Consider the following 13098-nt stretch of genomic DNA (forward strand, 5'->3'; position numbering starts at 1 on the left):
TTACTTATATTTTTTCTACTGTGGTAGTATTGAGGATCGACTACCAGCTCAAGACATATAAAAGAGGGATAGAACAAAAACAAATTATTTTTAATGCAATGTTTGAAAAATGTAGGGATTACAAACTTATATATACTTTCATGAAAGTTAGCTGATTAGTGATCGTTATTATTAGTGAATAAACATTTACTAGTGTACTATTCCATTCAGTACAGAATTTAGTGCTAGACAGCATCACAAAAAGTTTTGCACTATTGAATATCCAAGTCAATTTTACATGACCATACTAGAGGTTAAATGATGCATTAAGATTCGAATACTGTAACTCTTGTATATATAAGTTGAGCAAATACAACATAAGCAAACACAATTTTGAATTTTCACATAATTACTATGAATTATCCCATCTACATATAGATGCTGGATGCAACTGGGTAAGTGTCCAGAAAATTGCTGAAAGAACTGCTAAGGTGCTAGTTTTGGCACCCCTTGTTCTTCCCAAACCACTAATGGCTGCTGCTGTTCCATTTCCTCCGGTTCTGCCAACACTGATGCTTGCAGTGTTTCCTTTTCATCTGGCTCAGCCACCACCGATGCCTGCTGCGGTTCCTTATCGCTTTCTCGTGCTTGTTCATCTTCTAGTTGTCGTATCACATGCTGCTTTACATATCTGAATAGTACGAGTAATATGAAAGCTGCATTGCATCAAAAAATTATATCCATAAGAATCAACAATCACAAAGTTTAGCTGTCCAGAACTTTTATATTTGGAGATTCATTGTACAGCAAATAAGTGTCTACAAACAGCAAAATACTCTTCTACAGAATATCATAATTTTACATTTTATAGTTTATGTTAAAATTGCTTAAACAAATATCACTCCGGCATATAATAGTTCATGCTATAAATTGCAGCTCTCTAACTAGGGACTTACCGGTGCAGATTTGAGTTTTTACTGATGATAGATTCCAGAAGGCCATGAGTAACACTGCTATCATTTTCTTCTTGTGAGTGCAAGCAGACCATGTTTTCAACAACCATGATTTTATGCATTCAGCTGCATAACAAAAACATTTCTACTATTAAGCATAAAACGTCGCCAGACCTAAAAAAATTGGTAAGTAGATGGGCTCTTACCTCTGTGGTGTATTTGAGCAGTATAGCAAGAATAAAGCTTGGGAACTGTGAAGCTGCCAAAAAAACCTGCCCATATATATTTTAACAATTTAGCAAGATATCTATGACAAGAATAACTAAACTACAAGAAAGAGATAATCAGCTGGAATTTTAAGAGTTTTTTTATATATGAGTCAACATTTTTTTTAATTCTTTAATGAATGAGTGGTCCCTGACACTTTATCTCATCCAACAGCCATCATTGAATTCTGTCCAAATTCTGGCTAATTTGTTTCTGGTAATGTAACATTAATCCTACAGGTTTGAGTTCATGGTGTTCTCACCAATGGCACACAGCCTCCAAAATGTAATTAAGTGACCGTACTTGGCTCCTAGTAGAAGGAAAGGAGCTACCTGCAATCAGAAAAGTAGTAGCTGATGATTTAAGCAGTATGAAGCAATTACGGACATGATCATAAAAGCTAAAAACAAAAAAAAAGGTGGTTATATCTGGGGATTACTTTCAATGTCATCGACGGATCTCCCGAGAATAGAACTCTCATCTTTGAAATTGTAAAATTCAAAGCAGGCAGAATAAATTTTGCAAGACGAAAGATGTCACTTTCTTTCAGCTTGAATTCACATTTCTTCTCAACCTGGTTTCTGAAATACAAATGTTTCAAAGACTTATAATACTAAACTCGATACAAGGAGAGTTTGGAGGATAATCATAATAGCATTATCTACTGTGAAGTACAAATTGTACCTTTGAAGAATCGAATTCGAAAAAAACGAAAAACCTAGAAAGGGAATCGCCAATTGTGACATGGCAGAGAAAATGCTGAAATAACAAGTGTGGATAAATAAGTTTTTGCAGAAAAAATCATAAGAGTGAAGCAGATATTAAGAAAAAAGAAGTTTCAGTTTTCAACCTAAAGTTCAGTCCTTTTGTAAAGGAGAAGGATAAGAAACAAAGAGTGCCAAAGCCAAGCCAAAGGACTGATTTTGATAAATCTTTCCACATAATCAAATCACCCAAAAGTTGCCCAACACGGTCAAAATCAATCCCATTCTCTTCTTCCGCTTCTAAACACACAAAAACTAACAATTAGTCAATTATATATCACAATGAAATTACAAGTAATGTGCAACACACTTTTTAAACACAAACTTTGTTATTGATAGTGGAGTTCGCATAGGACCACTAAATGAGAAGTTTCCCTCATATTATTAAGGCCCCTTTTGTTTACGCTTAAAGGAAAAAATATTCTCCAAAAATGATTTTGGCCGAAAAGCTAATGAGAGAAAATGAAAAAAAAATCAACTAAAGCTTTAAAAGTCAGAATGTCAGCTTCTCCAAAAAAGTTAAATTTCACTTTTTAGATTTTTTATAAAAAAAAAAACCCAGCCAAACAAGCAAAGAAATTTCAACAGTGATTTTTCTTAAAAGAAGAAAACAAAAAAGCAAAAGGTCTTGCCAACCAAGGGTTTGCTAGGTGATTTTTCGATAGAAAGTCCATAGGCGAAATATATTTACAAGATGATTTTTTTTTTTTTCCTCTTCTAAAAACCAACCCTCAAACAGCATATTTGTGAGTTGGTTATTGACATATAACAGATGGTGAAATAGAAAGATGTCACGGTCATGAAGTACACTTTTGAGATGGGTAAAGATTCTCATTTCCTTCCTAACTCAACTTGCAAACAGACTTGCTACAACCAGGATATTTCCTGAACACAACACAGCGACTATTTTTAGGTTTATAAGGCCAATTACAAGTGTTACGCCTTACAAACCTCCAGAGTCAAGAGTGTCAAACTGTGATTTAACTACAACGGTGCTCACACTAAGAATGTGTTGAATAGTGCCTTAAAAGAGTGACAAAAAATGTCCACATTTTTTCACATAAGTATACCAAATAAGAATAAAATAGCTAAGTCATGCAAAAAGTATATATATCAAATAGTTTTATACTTGGAGATGATAAACTTGAAGGTGGAGCAGAAGGAACCAAATTAACTTTCTCCTTCTTCGATCGCACTCTGTTCAATCTCTTTCTAGGTTTTCCAACCTCTTCAACCAACCCTATATCTTTCTCTTCTCGAATCTCAACCTCCGAAGAACGTTTCCTCGCCTTACGAACTTTCTTCGGCGATTGAGCAACCGCCACCGAAGAATCTCTGCATTTACGGCGGCGGAGTACAATGGGTGGCTCCGGCGACTCCTCTACCGCATCGATCTGGAGGCGATCGGCGAGACGGGTCTTGTACTTCCGGAGAGGCGAGGGTGGTGGAGATTCGGTTGTGAGGGTTTGGGGAAGAGGGTTTGGGATTGGTTTTTCAGCAATGGAAGGGGTTTTGGAAGGATCCATGAATTTGAATTGAATGAAATGTGGATGGTTTGAGAAAAATTATGATTTTTGTGGTGACTGTTGTGGCTGGGTTCGAGATGAATAGTGGAGTTAAAAGGTTTATTAGTACTTGAATTTGAAAAGAGCCATTTTTGGTAGGAGACGTTAGAGAGCGGGGGGTTTAGCACGAAAAACTATAAGATGGGGTTTAAAAAATAGTTAACTGTTTTGGAATTAATTAAACTGTAAATATATTTTTATTTTAGTTTATTTAACATTGAATTTTTATTTGAAGGTAGATTTAAATCAAACTACATTAATTTAAACTATATTTTATAAATTATTGAAAAATGATATTTTGTTATTATTATTTGAGAGAGTTATATTAGATTTTTAATCGAGTTAAGAAGACTTATTTAAATTAGGGATGATACAAAAACTTAATTTATGGATATCGTGAAAATATCCACAATAGGTACTCACAATGATAGCTTTTGGGTGAGAGTAAGTTTTATAATATATGTCATGTGGGTATCCACAAATTTATAAATTTAGTTTTTAATTAATTTTATATATATTATAGTTTTTATTATTATTTTTTAAGATTATATACCATATACTCTATTATTATTTCATAATAAATTATATATATATTTGACTATAATCATGAATTTATCTTATTATTCATGTAATAATTATTTTTACATATTGATTATTACAAATTATATAAATATATAATTAAAATTAAAAATCTGTTGGATACCAAAGTATCTATTACCTGCACGGATACTCACAAATATTGGGAGTTTGAGAACAAGAAAATATTACTAACACTTGCTCGTGTATGTTGTCATCCCTAATTTAAATGGATTAACTTATACTTAAGTCTAATGAGTAGTTATAATTGTGGGTAGCCTGTCCAGGATGGATTATTGTGGGCCAAAAAATATTCAGGATGGTTTCAGATTAGAATTTATCTCAGGTTTGTAAATTCACTATCACGGTAGACCAGCAAAATGAAATGGCTTAAATGAGTTGGCCCAAGTGCATTAGTTTTAAATAAAATAACAAACTATTATTCATGATATCCCATGATTTATTTATTCGTGTCACACTATGGTGATTTTCTAGAAATGCACACAAGCAAGACAAGTAAAGTGAAATCCAAAGGATAAAGGAGTTTATATTGAAAATGTGATATAAACATTTTATTACAAATGTTAGACTTAACCTATTCGCTGAATCCATAACAGACCAGCTTATGTCATATTAATAAATGTGTAAAATTTATGTATAGATAAAGATTTATACACATGTATTTCATTATTCATCATTCATTTGGATTATTTTTTTCTTAAAAGATAAAATTAATTAAATATTAATGGTAGATAATACAATGATAATATATAAATGTCATATAATATCAGTGCATACATTTTTTTTTTATAAATTTTTTGGTTGAGCAAAAAAGTTTAGACTAGAGATTTTGTGAGTCCTACGATATTATATCTAGTTAAATGAATATGTACATTAGGCCTACTCCATTTTCATAGCTCTACAAATAAGATTGGATTCCTTACTAAAATGAGTTTTGTTTAGGGGAAAATTGGGTTTATAATTTATAATTGTACATTAATATTATAAAATAACGATAGACATAAAATATTTATTTAATATTGTTCCTACCCGGCGATCTAAAAGGCTCACATGGTTGGTCACTGAGGTAGATCTTGCGTGGTTGGCCCACAAGAGTTGACCTTGGAGACACTTCCTGGCATGCCATCTATACCTCACCAACCCACCTGCCAACACGGCAGGCAGAATGCAAAACGGCTACCAAACTGACCACAAGCTAAAAGACAAGGTAGCGCAGAGTACGGCCCTAGCAGACCGCCTGACACGGAAAAAGCAGCCTCCGACAATACTCTTGGTCGGCTACATAGTACACTACCTGCCAAAAGCCCAAAGTCAACTCTCCGCCCTATAAATAGAAGTCTCTACCAACAGGAAGTATTCTAATCACACTACTCTCTAGCATTACTTACTTTATTGCTCTCTATCTTCATATTCTGATGTTCTCATATACTTCACCCAAGTTCATATACTGACTTGATCGTCGGAGAACCTTTTCAAGTACCTCCCCCGGCGGGTCCAGCTCTTCCATATCATCCTGCTACACTCACGCTCTTCCTCCTCTTCACCCTCTGCGACCGATCAACTACCGTTCCATACCTTTGTGTTCTAGGAAAGAACAAATATTAAATCTTATTGTTTTGAAATACAATTATAAATTAAAATAAATGAAATTTGAAATATGTAAACTAATATTTTTTTATTTATATTTTACTATTTCAAATACAAAATTTCATTGACAAATATTTCCATAACATTCGTATGTTTGATGACACTTTAGAGAGAGAAATTATATCATGGTTTAGGACTAATGATCTTAAACACATCTAAATAGTTAATATCGAATAAACTTGTAATTTTTTATTAATATGTGAGTAAAAAATTGTATATGTTTAAGGTATACCTCATATCATACAATAATCTATCTTCTGAGGGTTAGTTTGGGAGTTGAATTTTGAAGAGGAATAAAGAGAAAATGAAGGTTTGAGAGCCATAAAATGCACTTGTGAGATGACTCTCAAGTCTTTTATTTTTATTCTTTCTCATCTAAAATCCAACTCTCAAACTAACAGGAATTATAACTTAGTCATCATGAGTTGTCCATTGCGTACATAATGGCACATTAAAACTTTTATTTAGTTAAAATTATTATTTTAGGCACATTAAAAAATAATTTAATATCGGATTGAATAGTGAAAATGTGTGAGCACACAAAATGTTTATGCCATTCCATTTTTAACAAGGTCCTGTACTTCAATACATTGTGAAAACTGAACTATACTAGGCAGTCTGACAGGTTTGACTATTGATCAGACTTGAAAATGACACTGGTTTGTGGTCTTAATTGAATGAGAATTTGACCACTTTGAACTGGAAAGATTCCAGTCTGACGTGTTAAACTCGGTTAAACTGGAATAATCCGGGAAGTAAATCGGACAATTTACTTGAAATTAATAAAAACACAACACTACTCTAATTTTTTATTTTACTTTGTTTCAAAAAATATAATGAAAGATGTTATTTCAATATAATTATATATTTATTGATAAAAATATTAATTATATATATGAAATCATCCAGTCCATTCGAACAATTTAATTGTTTAAACCGGTTAAACCTGATACGGAAAATCTTTCAGTTTAACGTCTAGCTTGTATTTCTCACATTCAAAAAAAGAAAGGAGAGAACTCTCCATATTTGTTACTATTTATCTTTTTACTTAATGTTGTATTTGTAGGTCTAGGGGTTGATGTATAAATTGAATTAGACAACTAACATTATCGGTAAAAGGATGTAAGTATTGAATTTTGATATATTCAGTCTAGACTATGTGAAACACAAAATTTAGTGAATCCTAATCTAAAATTGCAATGGTTGTCATATGTATTTGTCATTAGGTTTTTGAGAGAAAAAGAAACTAACTACAATGTTTACATAATTTTCAGTCTAAGAAACTTATCGTCCCAAGTAGAGCATGGTATAAAAATATTGTCTTCCCATACCATAACAAATAAGCTATAGTTTTTCCAACTTGTGATACAATCATGATTGTATATATTCTTTAAATATCAATGTAAAGGTGTTGAATAATGTAGGCATATATCTCACGACTAGGTAACTCTTCATGATATCCAAAAAATTTATTAGACATGTTAAATATAATTGATTCTCATGTTGTTTTCAATTTATGCAGGTTGGATATAACATCGTATCAAGGCCTAGAGAATTCGGTCAAAAAGTTTAGCAAGATGCATCAGCAAGACCTGTGTGGCTTGGTTAGAGATTCGCATTTGCATCAGGTGTGTGTGGCGTGTGTGGCGCAGAAGTCTCGGTCAGACTTGGCACATGGTGTAGCACATGAACCTCAGTCAGTCCTGGCGCATCAGCCTCAGTCAGCCTTGGCGCACTTGGCACATCAGTCTCAGTCAAACTTGGCGCATTAGTGGCCAAGTCTGATGCATCAATTGATCGTGGCCCATCAACCAAGAGGCTTGGGCGAGGCACACCAAGATCAGTTCCCTTAGTCAGATTCATTGATTGGAGCATGTAATGATTGACCTCTCATCCAATTCAAATCATGGGATAGTTATGGAGAAAATTCTGAGAAGGAAGCTAGGTTATATGTTCATCCATTGTTTGGTCATAAAAGTCAACTCTTACTTAAGCCTCAAGTTATTATCCTGTGTTATAGCTTTTAGTTTGTTTTGTAGTTTTTCTTTTCTGTTATTAACAGAATCTATTTAGGGGTGGTTAGGATTTCTTGTTGGCATTCATTGTATAAATATAGTGCCTTGTAATCCTTTTGAAATCATCAATGAAATAATTCACCTTCTCTTCTAGTTAGATCTTCTCATTTCTTGTTATCACCATCAATGGAGTTTACTTTTGTAAGATGGTATCAGAACATTAGTTGATGCTTTGATGCGTTATCATCTATCAAGTACCTCCTTCTTCTCATTATCTCTTCCCTCTTCAATTCTTTGTGCTTTGATCAACAATGGCAAACAGTATAGTTGCCATCAACCCTCTTAATGATCCTTCTAGTCCATACTACATGAGTCCCAATGAGAATCCTAGAGCAATCCTGGTGTCACCACCATTAATATGATGAAATTATCATTCTTGGTCCAAGGCCATGATGATGGCATTAAAGACCAAGAACAAGCTTGAGTTCATAGATGGCTCTTTTCCAAAATCTCATAATACAGATCCTTCTTTCTCAGCATGGGATAAATGCAACACATTAGTCCTTTCATGGATCAATCAGTCTATAGATAAATCCATCCTTCAAAGTGTGTTATGGTTAGAGACATCTCTAGAAGTATGGACAAATCTAAAGGAGATGTACTATCAGGGTGATGTTTTTCGCATTTGCAACCTTCAAGAAGAACTATACAGTGTGAAATAAGGTGGTAAGTCCATAGATGCCTATTACACACATTTGAAGGGTCTATGGTAAGAATTGGACAATTTTAGACCATTACCTCAATGCCCCTCACATTGTGACTCTGAACTCTATAATCATGTTAAGTCTTATAGAGAAAATTATTATGTTATCAGATTTCTCAAAGGACTTAATGAACAATATGGAGTTGTACGATACCAGATAATGCTTATGGATCCCCTACCAACAATAAACAAAGTTTTTTCACTTCTGATTCAACAAGAAAGACAGATAATGATTGAGGGAAATACTCTAGAAGGAGTCAAGGTCTTGGTTAACACATCCAATGACATGACCAATAAGAATAGGTTTAAAGGAAATGGTACATGATCTAATATCAATTATGGTTGAGGACTAGGATATGGGTTTAATGGTGGAAGAGGCAGAGGTGCATCAAAAATGTGTTCCTTTTGCAACAAAGTAGGACACACTGTGGACACATGCTACAAGAAGCATGGATTTCAACCACATTACAAAAGAACCAACAATGTCAACAACATCACTAGCTCAAATGAGGAAGATGATCAAGATGCTGAAGAAAATGTAAGAGCATTCACTACTGATCAGCACAAAGCTATTTTGGCTCTGATTAAGGAACCAACTAACCACCAAGTCAATCAATTCACCAATCATGCTAGCAATTTGGATTCTTCTAGACAAGGTAATCCTAAAACTATAGGCTACTCTGCTAGATCAAAAGATTGGATTATTGACACTAGATCAAAAAATCATGTTTGCTTATATTTGGCAGAATTCCAATCTTTTAGAAAATTTGATCCTATTAACATTAGATTGCCTAATGGAAATGAAGTTATAAGCAACATTGCAGGAACTATTTTTTTTTAAAGACTTGTGTTTAAGCAATGTATTATACATACCAAACTTTACTTTTAATCACATCTTTGTTTTCAGATTGACTTTAGCCCTTAATTGCAAGTGAACCTTCACCAACTCCAAATGTGTGATGCATGAGGAATCCACATTGAAGATGATTGGTGCAGCTGAAGCAAGAAGATGACTTTACATGATTACTGATAAGAACGTAGCTATCAACTTAGGCAAATTTGTAAACAATATTGAAATAGCCAAAGATAGTTCTAATAATAATGATTTGTGGCATAAGAGACTTGGACACCCCTTGAATTCCGAGCTTGCCATTTTGAACAAAATATTTTCCTTTATAGATGTTAGAAATGATAATGCTCTTTGTGATGTATGTCATTATGCCAAACAAAATAAATTAAGTTTCAAAGATAGCAACACTAAATCTATGCATAATTTTGACCTCATACACGTAGATATATGGGGATCTATTTCCATCCCTTCTATCTTAGGACATAGGTACTTTCTAACTGTAGTGGATGACAAATCCATATATACTTGGTTATTCTTTATGAAAACAAAGTTTGAGACCTCTACTCTTGTGCAATCTTTTGTTAATATGGTTAATAATCAATTTGACACTAAAGTAAAAGCCATTAGATATGATAATGTCCCTGATTTTAAATTGAAAGCCTTTTATGAATCAAGATGCATATCTCATCAAACTAGTTGTGTTGAAACCCCTCAACAAAATGGGATTATTGAGAGGAAACATTAACACATCCTTGGTATCACTAGATCTTTCATGTTCCAATCTTCCTTGCCTAAGTGCTTCTGGAATTTTGGAGTTGCTCATGTCGTCTACCTAATTAATAGACAACCTTCTCATTACCTTGACAACAAGTCATCTTATGAAATTATTTATAATTATGAACCAAATCTTTTGCATCTTAAGGTCTTTGGTTGCTTATATTTTGCATCCACCTTAACTAATACTAGAAAGAAACTTGATCCAACGGTTAGAAAGTGTGTGTTTCTTGGATTCAAGCATGGAGTAAAGGAATACATAATGTTTGACATAGGAAATAATGAAACTTTCTTATCTAGAAAGGTTAGTTTTTATGAAAAACATGTTTCCTTTTCACAATGGAACTGATGAATCAGAACAAGGTATGAATATGTCTCTCCCTACTTCATCTTTTAATAACAATGATCAATTTCTCAACCATGGTTATAATGATTCATCTTTTCATAATGATTCAGTTAATGATCCTGTTGTTTCACATACTATTGATAATAATGACTATTCTTACCTTGACAATACTAATGTTGATTTGAATAACAATGATGAGTCTTTTGATTTCAATAATGATGTCAAACAAGGTTTGAGGAGATCCACTAGACATAAAAGCTCTCCACATTATTTGAAAGATTATCATTATTCTCTAAATGCTTCGGTCAAATGCCACAAGGGTAAGGATGTCAAATACCTTTTGTCCCGGGTCTTATTCTATGAGAGGCTTTCACCATACCAAATGAATTATACTTTAGCTATCAGCTCTAACCTTAAACTTGAGAATTATGGTGAGGCCATTTAGCATCAGCATTTGATCGATGCTATCAACAATGAACTGAAAGCTTTAGAGAAGAATAATGCTTGGATTTTAACTGAACTTCCTTAGGATAAGAGAGCCATAGGTTGTAAATGGGTGTTTAAGACAAATCATCATGCTGATGGAAGGATAGAAAGGCATAAGGCAAGACTTGTGGCCAAGGGCTACACCCAAACAGCAGGAATAAACTACCTAGACACTTTTAGCCCAGTTTTTAAAATAACTACCATTAGAACCATTTTAGCTCTTACCTCTATAAATGGATGGCACCTAAATCAACTTGATGTTAACACTGCCTTCCTACATGGTGATCTGTTTGAGGAGGTATATATGAAACCCCATCTTGGATTGAGACTTCCTAATGATTCCTTGGTATGCCAACTGGAAAAATCTCTATATGGCCTAAAGCAAGCCAATAGATAGTGGAATGTTAAGCTCATTGTTGTCCTGGTACAACGTGGATATGCTCAATCAAGGGCTGACTACTCCTTCTTCACTAAAATTAACAATAATAGTTATATTGTTATACCTTGTGAAAGATGTTCTTGACAATAAATTTAGCATCAAGGACATTGGAATTCTTAAATACTTTCTTGGGATTGAAGTTGCTAGAAACAAATATGGAATCAATCTCTGCCAAAGGAAGTATGCTTTTGACTTACTTCAAGATTCTGGTATGTTAGCCAATAAGCCTTGCTCTAGCCCTATGGATAATAATGTTAGATTACATTGTAATTGTGGACAACCATATCTAGATAATACCTCCTATAGAAGACTCATTGGTAGGTTGGTTTACTTGACTCATACAAGGTCATACATATCTTTTCTGTTGGTCATCTAAGCCAATTCTTGGTTGCTCTAGAACGGATCATTTTAAAGCAGCTTTGAAGATATTGAGGTATATCAAAGCTGCTCATGGAAAAGGACTATTTTGTCCTACTAAAACTACCACTAAATTAAAAGGGTTCAGTGATGCAGACTGGGCCTCTTGTCTTGATACAAGAAGGTCAGTCATAGCCTTTTGTTTTTTCCTTGGGAAATCCTTAATCCCTTGGAAAAGCAAGAGACAAAGAATTGTCTCTAGATCCTCTGCTGAGGTAGAATATCGAGTCTTAGCCTTAACAGGTTGTGAAGCCTAATGACTTATCTATCTTCTCAATGATTTGCATTTAAGCCATGTTGGCCCAATTATCTTGTATTATGATAACCAATCTGCATTACATTTGAGAGTGCAAAGTGTCAATGATTGCATTAGCAACATTTGCATATGTTTTGATGAAGACAAGGAATTAGTTAAAGCTTGAAGATGACTCAACAATCAACATGTCAAGGGCTCAATTGGTGTCTTATAAGACTTATGCTATTATTCTTTATTATCTTTTTAGAAGTCTAAGATGCTTGTCATAGATATTGAGTCTAGGTTAGGTAAACCTAGGTGTGAGTCTCACAAGACTTAATAAAGTAATTAATCCACTAAAATGAGACATCATCTATAAGTATATGATGATTAGGTTCATGCATTTATATACATTGATTTTGTGTATTAAATGTATTATATTTTGGAAATCATGTATTGCATGAGCATATAACATATAAGTAGTTTATCATTTAATCATGTATTAAAAATACACTGGTTAATTGATTAACCCCATGGCTTAATCGATTAACGTGTATGTTTTTCTGCTGTTTCAACAGCATAACTGAAAAACCGTTTTTAAGAGCCAAAATCTGTTTTGTCTAAATACTGGCTAATTATAGAAACAACTAAGAGAGAAAAACACAAGAGAAACGAAATAGATCATCATTGTTAGAATCTATTAGAAAATGTTGAATTAGGAGAAAGATTAGATCATGTTAGAGTTTTAGTTTTTATATTCATATTGCATGATTCTTTGAAAAACTTTCTTGCATCATTCTTGTATTTATTGAAAAGAAAAAGATATAGTTTCTTTATGATTGCATATTTTCAGAAACCTCATGCATGAACATTCATATTAGACTAGGACGTCTTGTGAGTTCTTGCTTAGGTTTTTAGGCTTTGATCATTATTGTAATATTCGAGTATTAAGTACTCATTAATAACTCAAAGCATTGTTATTCAAGGATTGGGAAAATCCT

At 33.4% G+C, this 13098-nt stretch overlaps 1 protein-coding gene across 1 annotated transcript; it reads right to left on the reverse strand.

Moving 5' to 3' along the window:
• Positions 1 to 305: 305 nt before the first annotated feature.
• On the reverse strand, positions 306 to 3626 carry LOC109339207 (reticulon-like protein B17). Its single transcript, XM_019576623.1, has 8 exons — positions 3093 to 3626; positions 2050 to 2203; positions 1884 to 1958; positions 1639 to 1780; positions 1462 to 1531; positions 1139 to 1204; positions 936 to 1058; positions 306 to 695 (listed from the first exon to the last, which is right to left on the reverse strand). The coding sequence occupies exons 1-8, from the start codon at positions 3487 to 3489 to the stop codon at positions 466 to 468; spliced, it is 1257 nt and encodes a 418-aa protein (XP_019432168.1). The 5' UTR covers positions 3490 to 3626; the 3' UTR covers positions 306 to 465.
• Between the last annotated feature and the right edge of the window lie 9472 nt (positions 3627 to 13098).

This window comes from Lupinus angustifolius, unplaced genomic scaffold, assembly GCF_001865875.1.
Source record: "Lupinus angustifolius cultivar Tanjil unplaced genomic scaffold, LupAngTanjil_v1.0 Scaffold_61_1, whole genome shotgun sequence".
NCBI lineage: Eukaryota > Viridiplantae > Streptophyta > Magnoliopsida > Fabales > Fabaceae > Lupinus > Lupinus angustifolius.

Excerpts from the sequence above, each read along its gene's own strand:
- LOC109339207 (XM_019576623.1), bottom strand. The coding sequence starts at position 3,489 with ATGGATCCTTCCAAAACCCCTTCCATTGCTGAAAAACCAATCCCAAAC. Across the intron at positions 1,059-1,138 it reads TGCTCAAATACACCACAGAG|CTGAATGCATAAAATCATGG; the intron begins GTAAGAGCCCAT and ends TTTGTTATGCAG. Across the intron at positions 696-935 it reads AAAAACTCAAATCTGCACCG|CTTTCATATTACTCGTACTA; the intron begins GTAAGTCCCTAG and ends GATGCAATGCAG.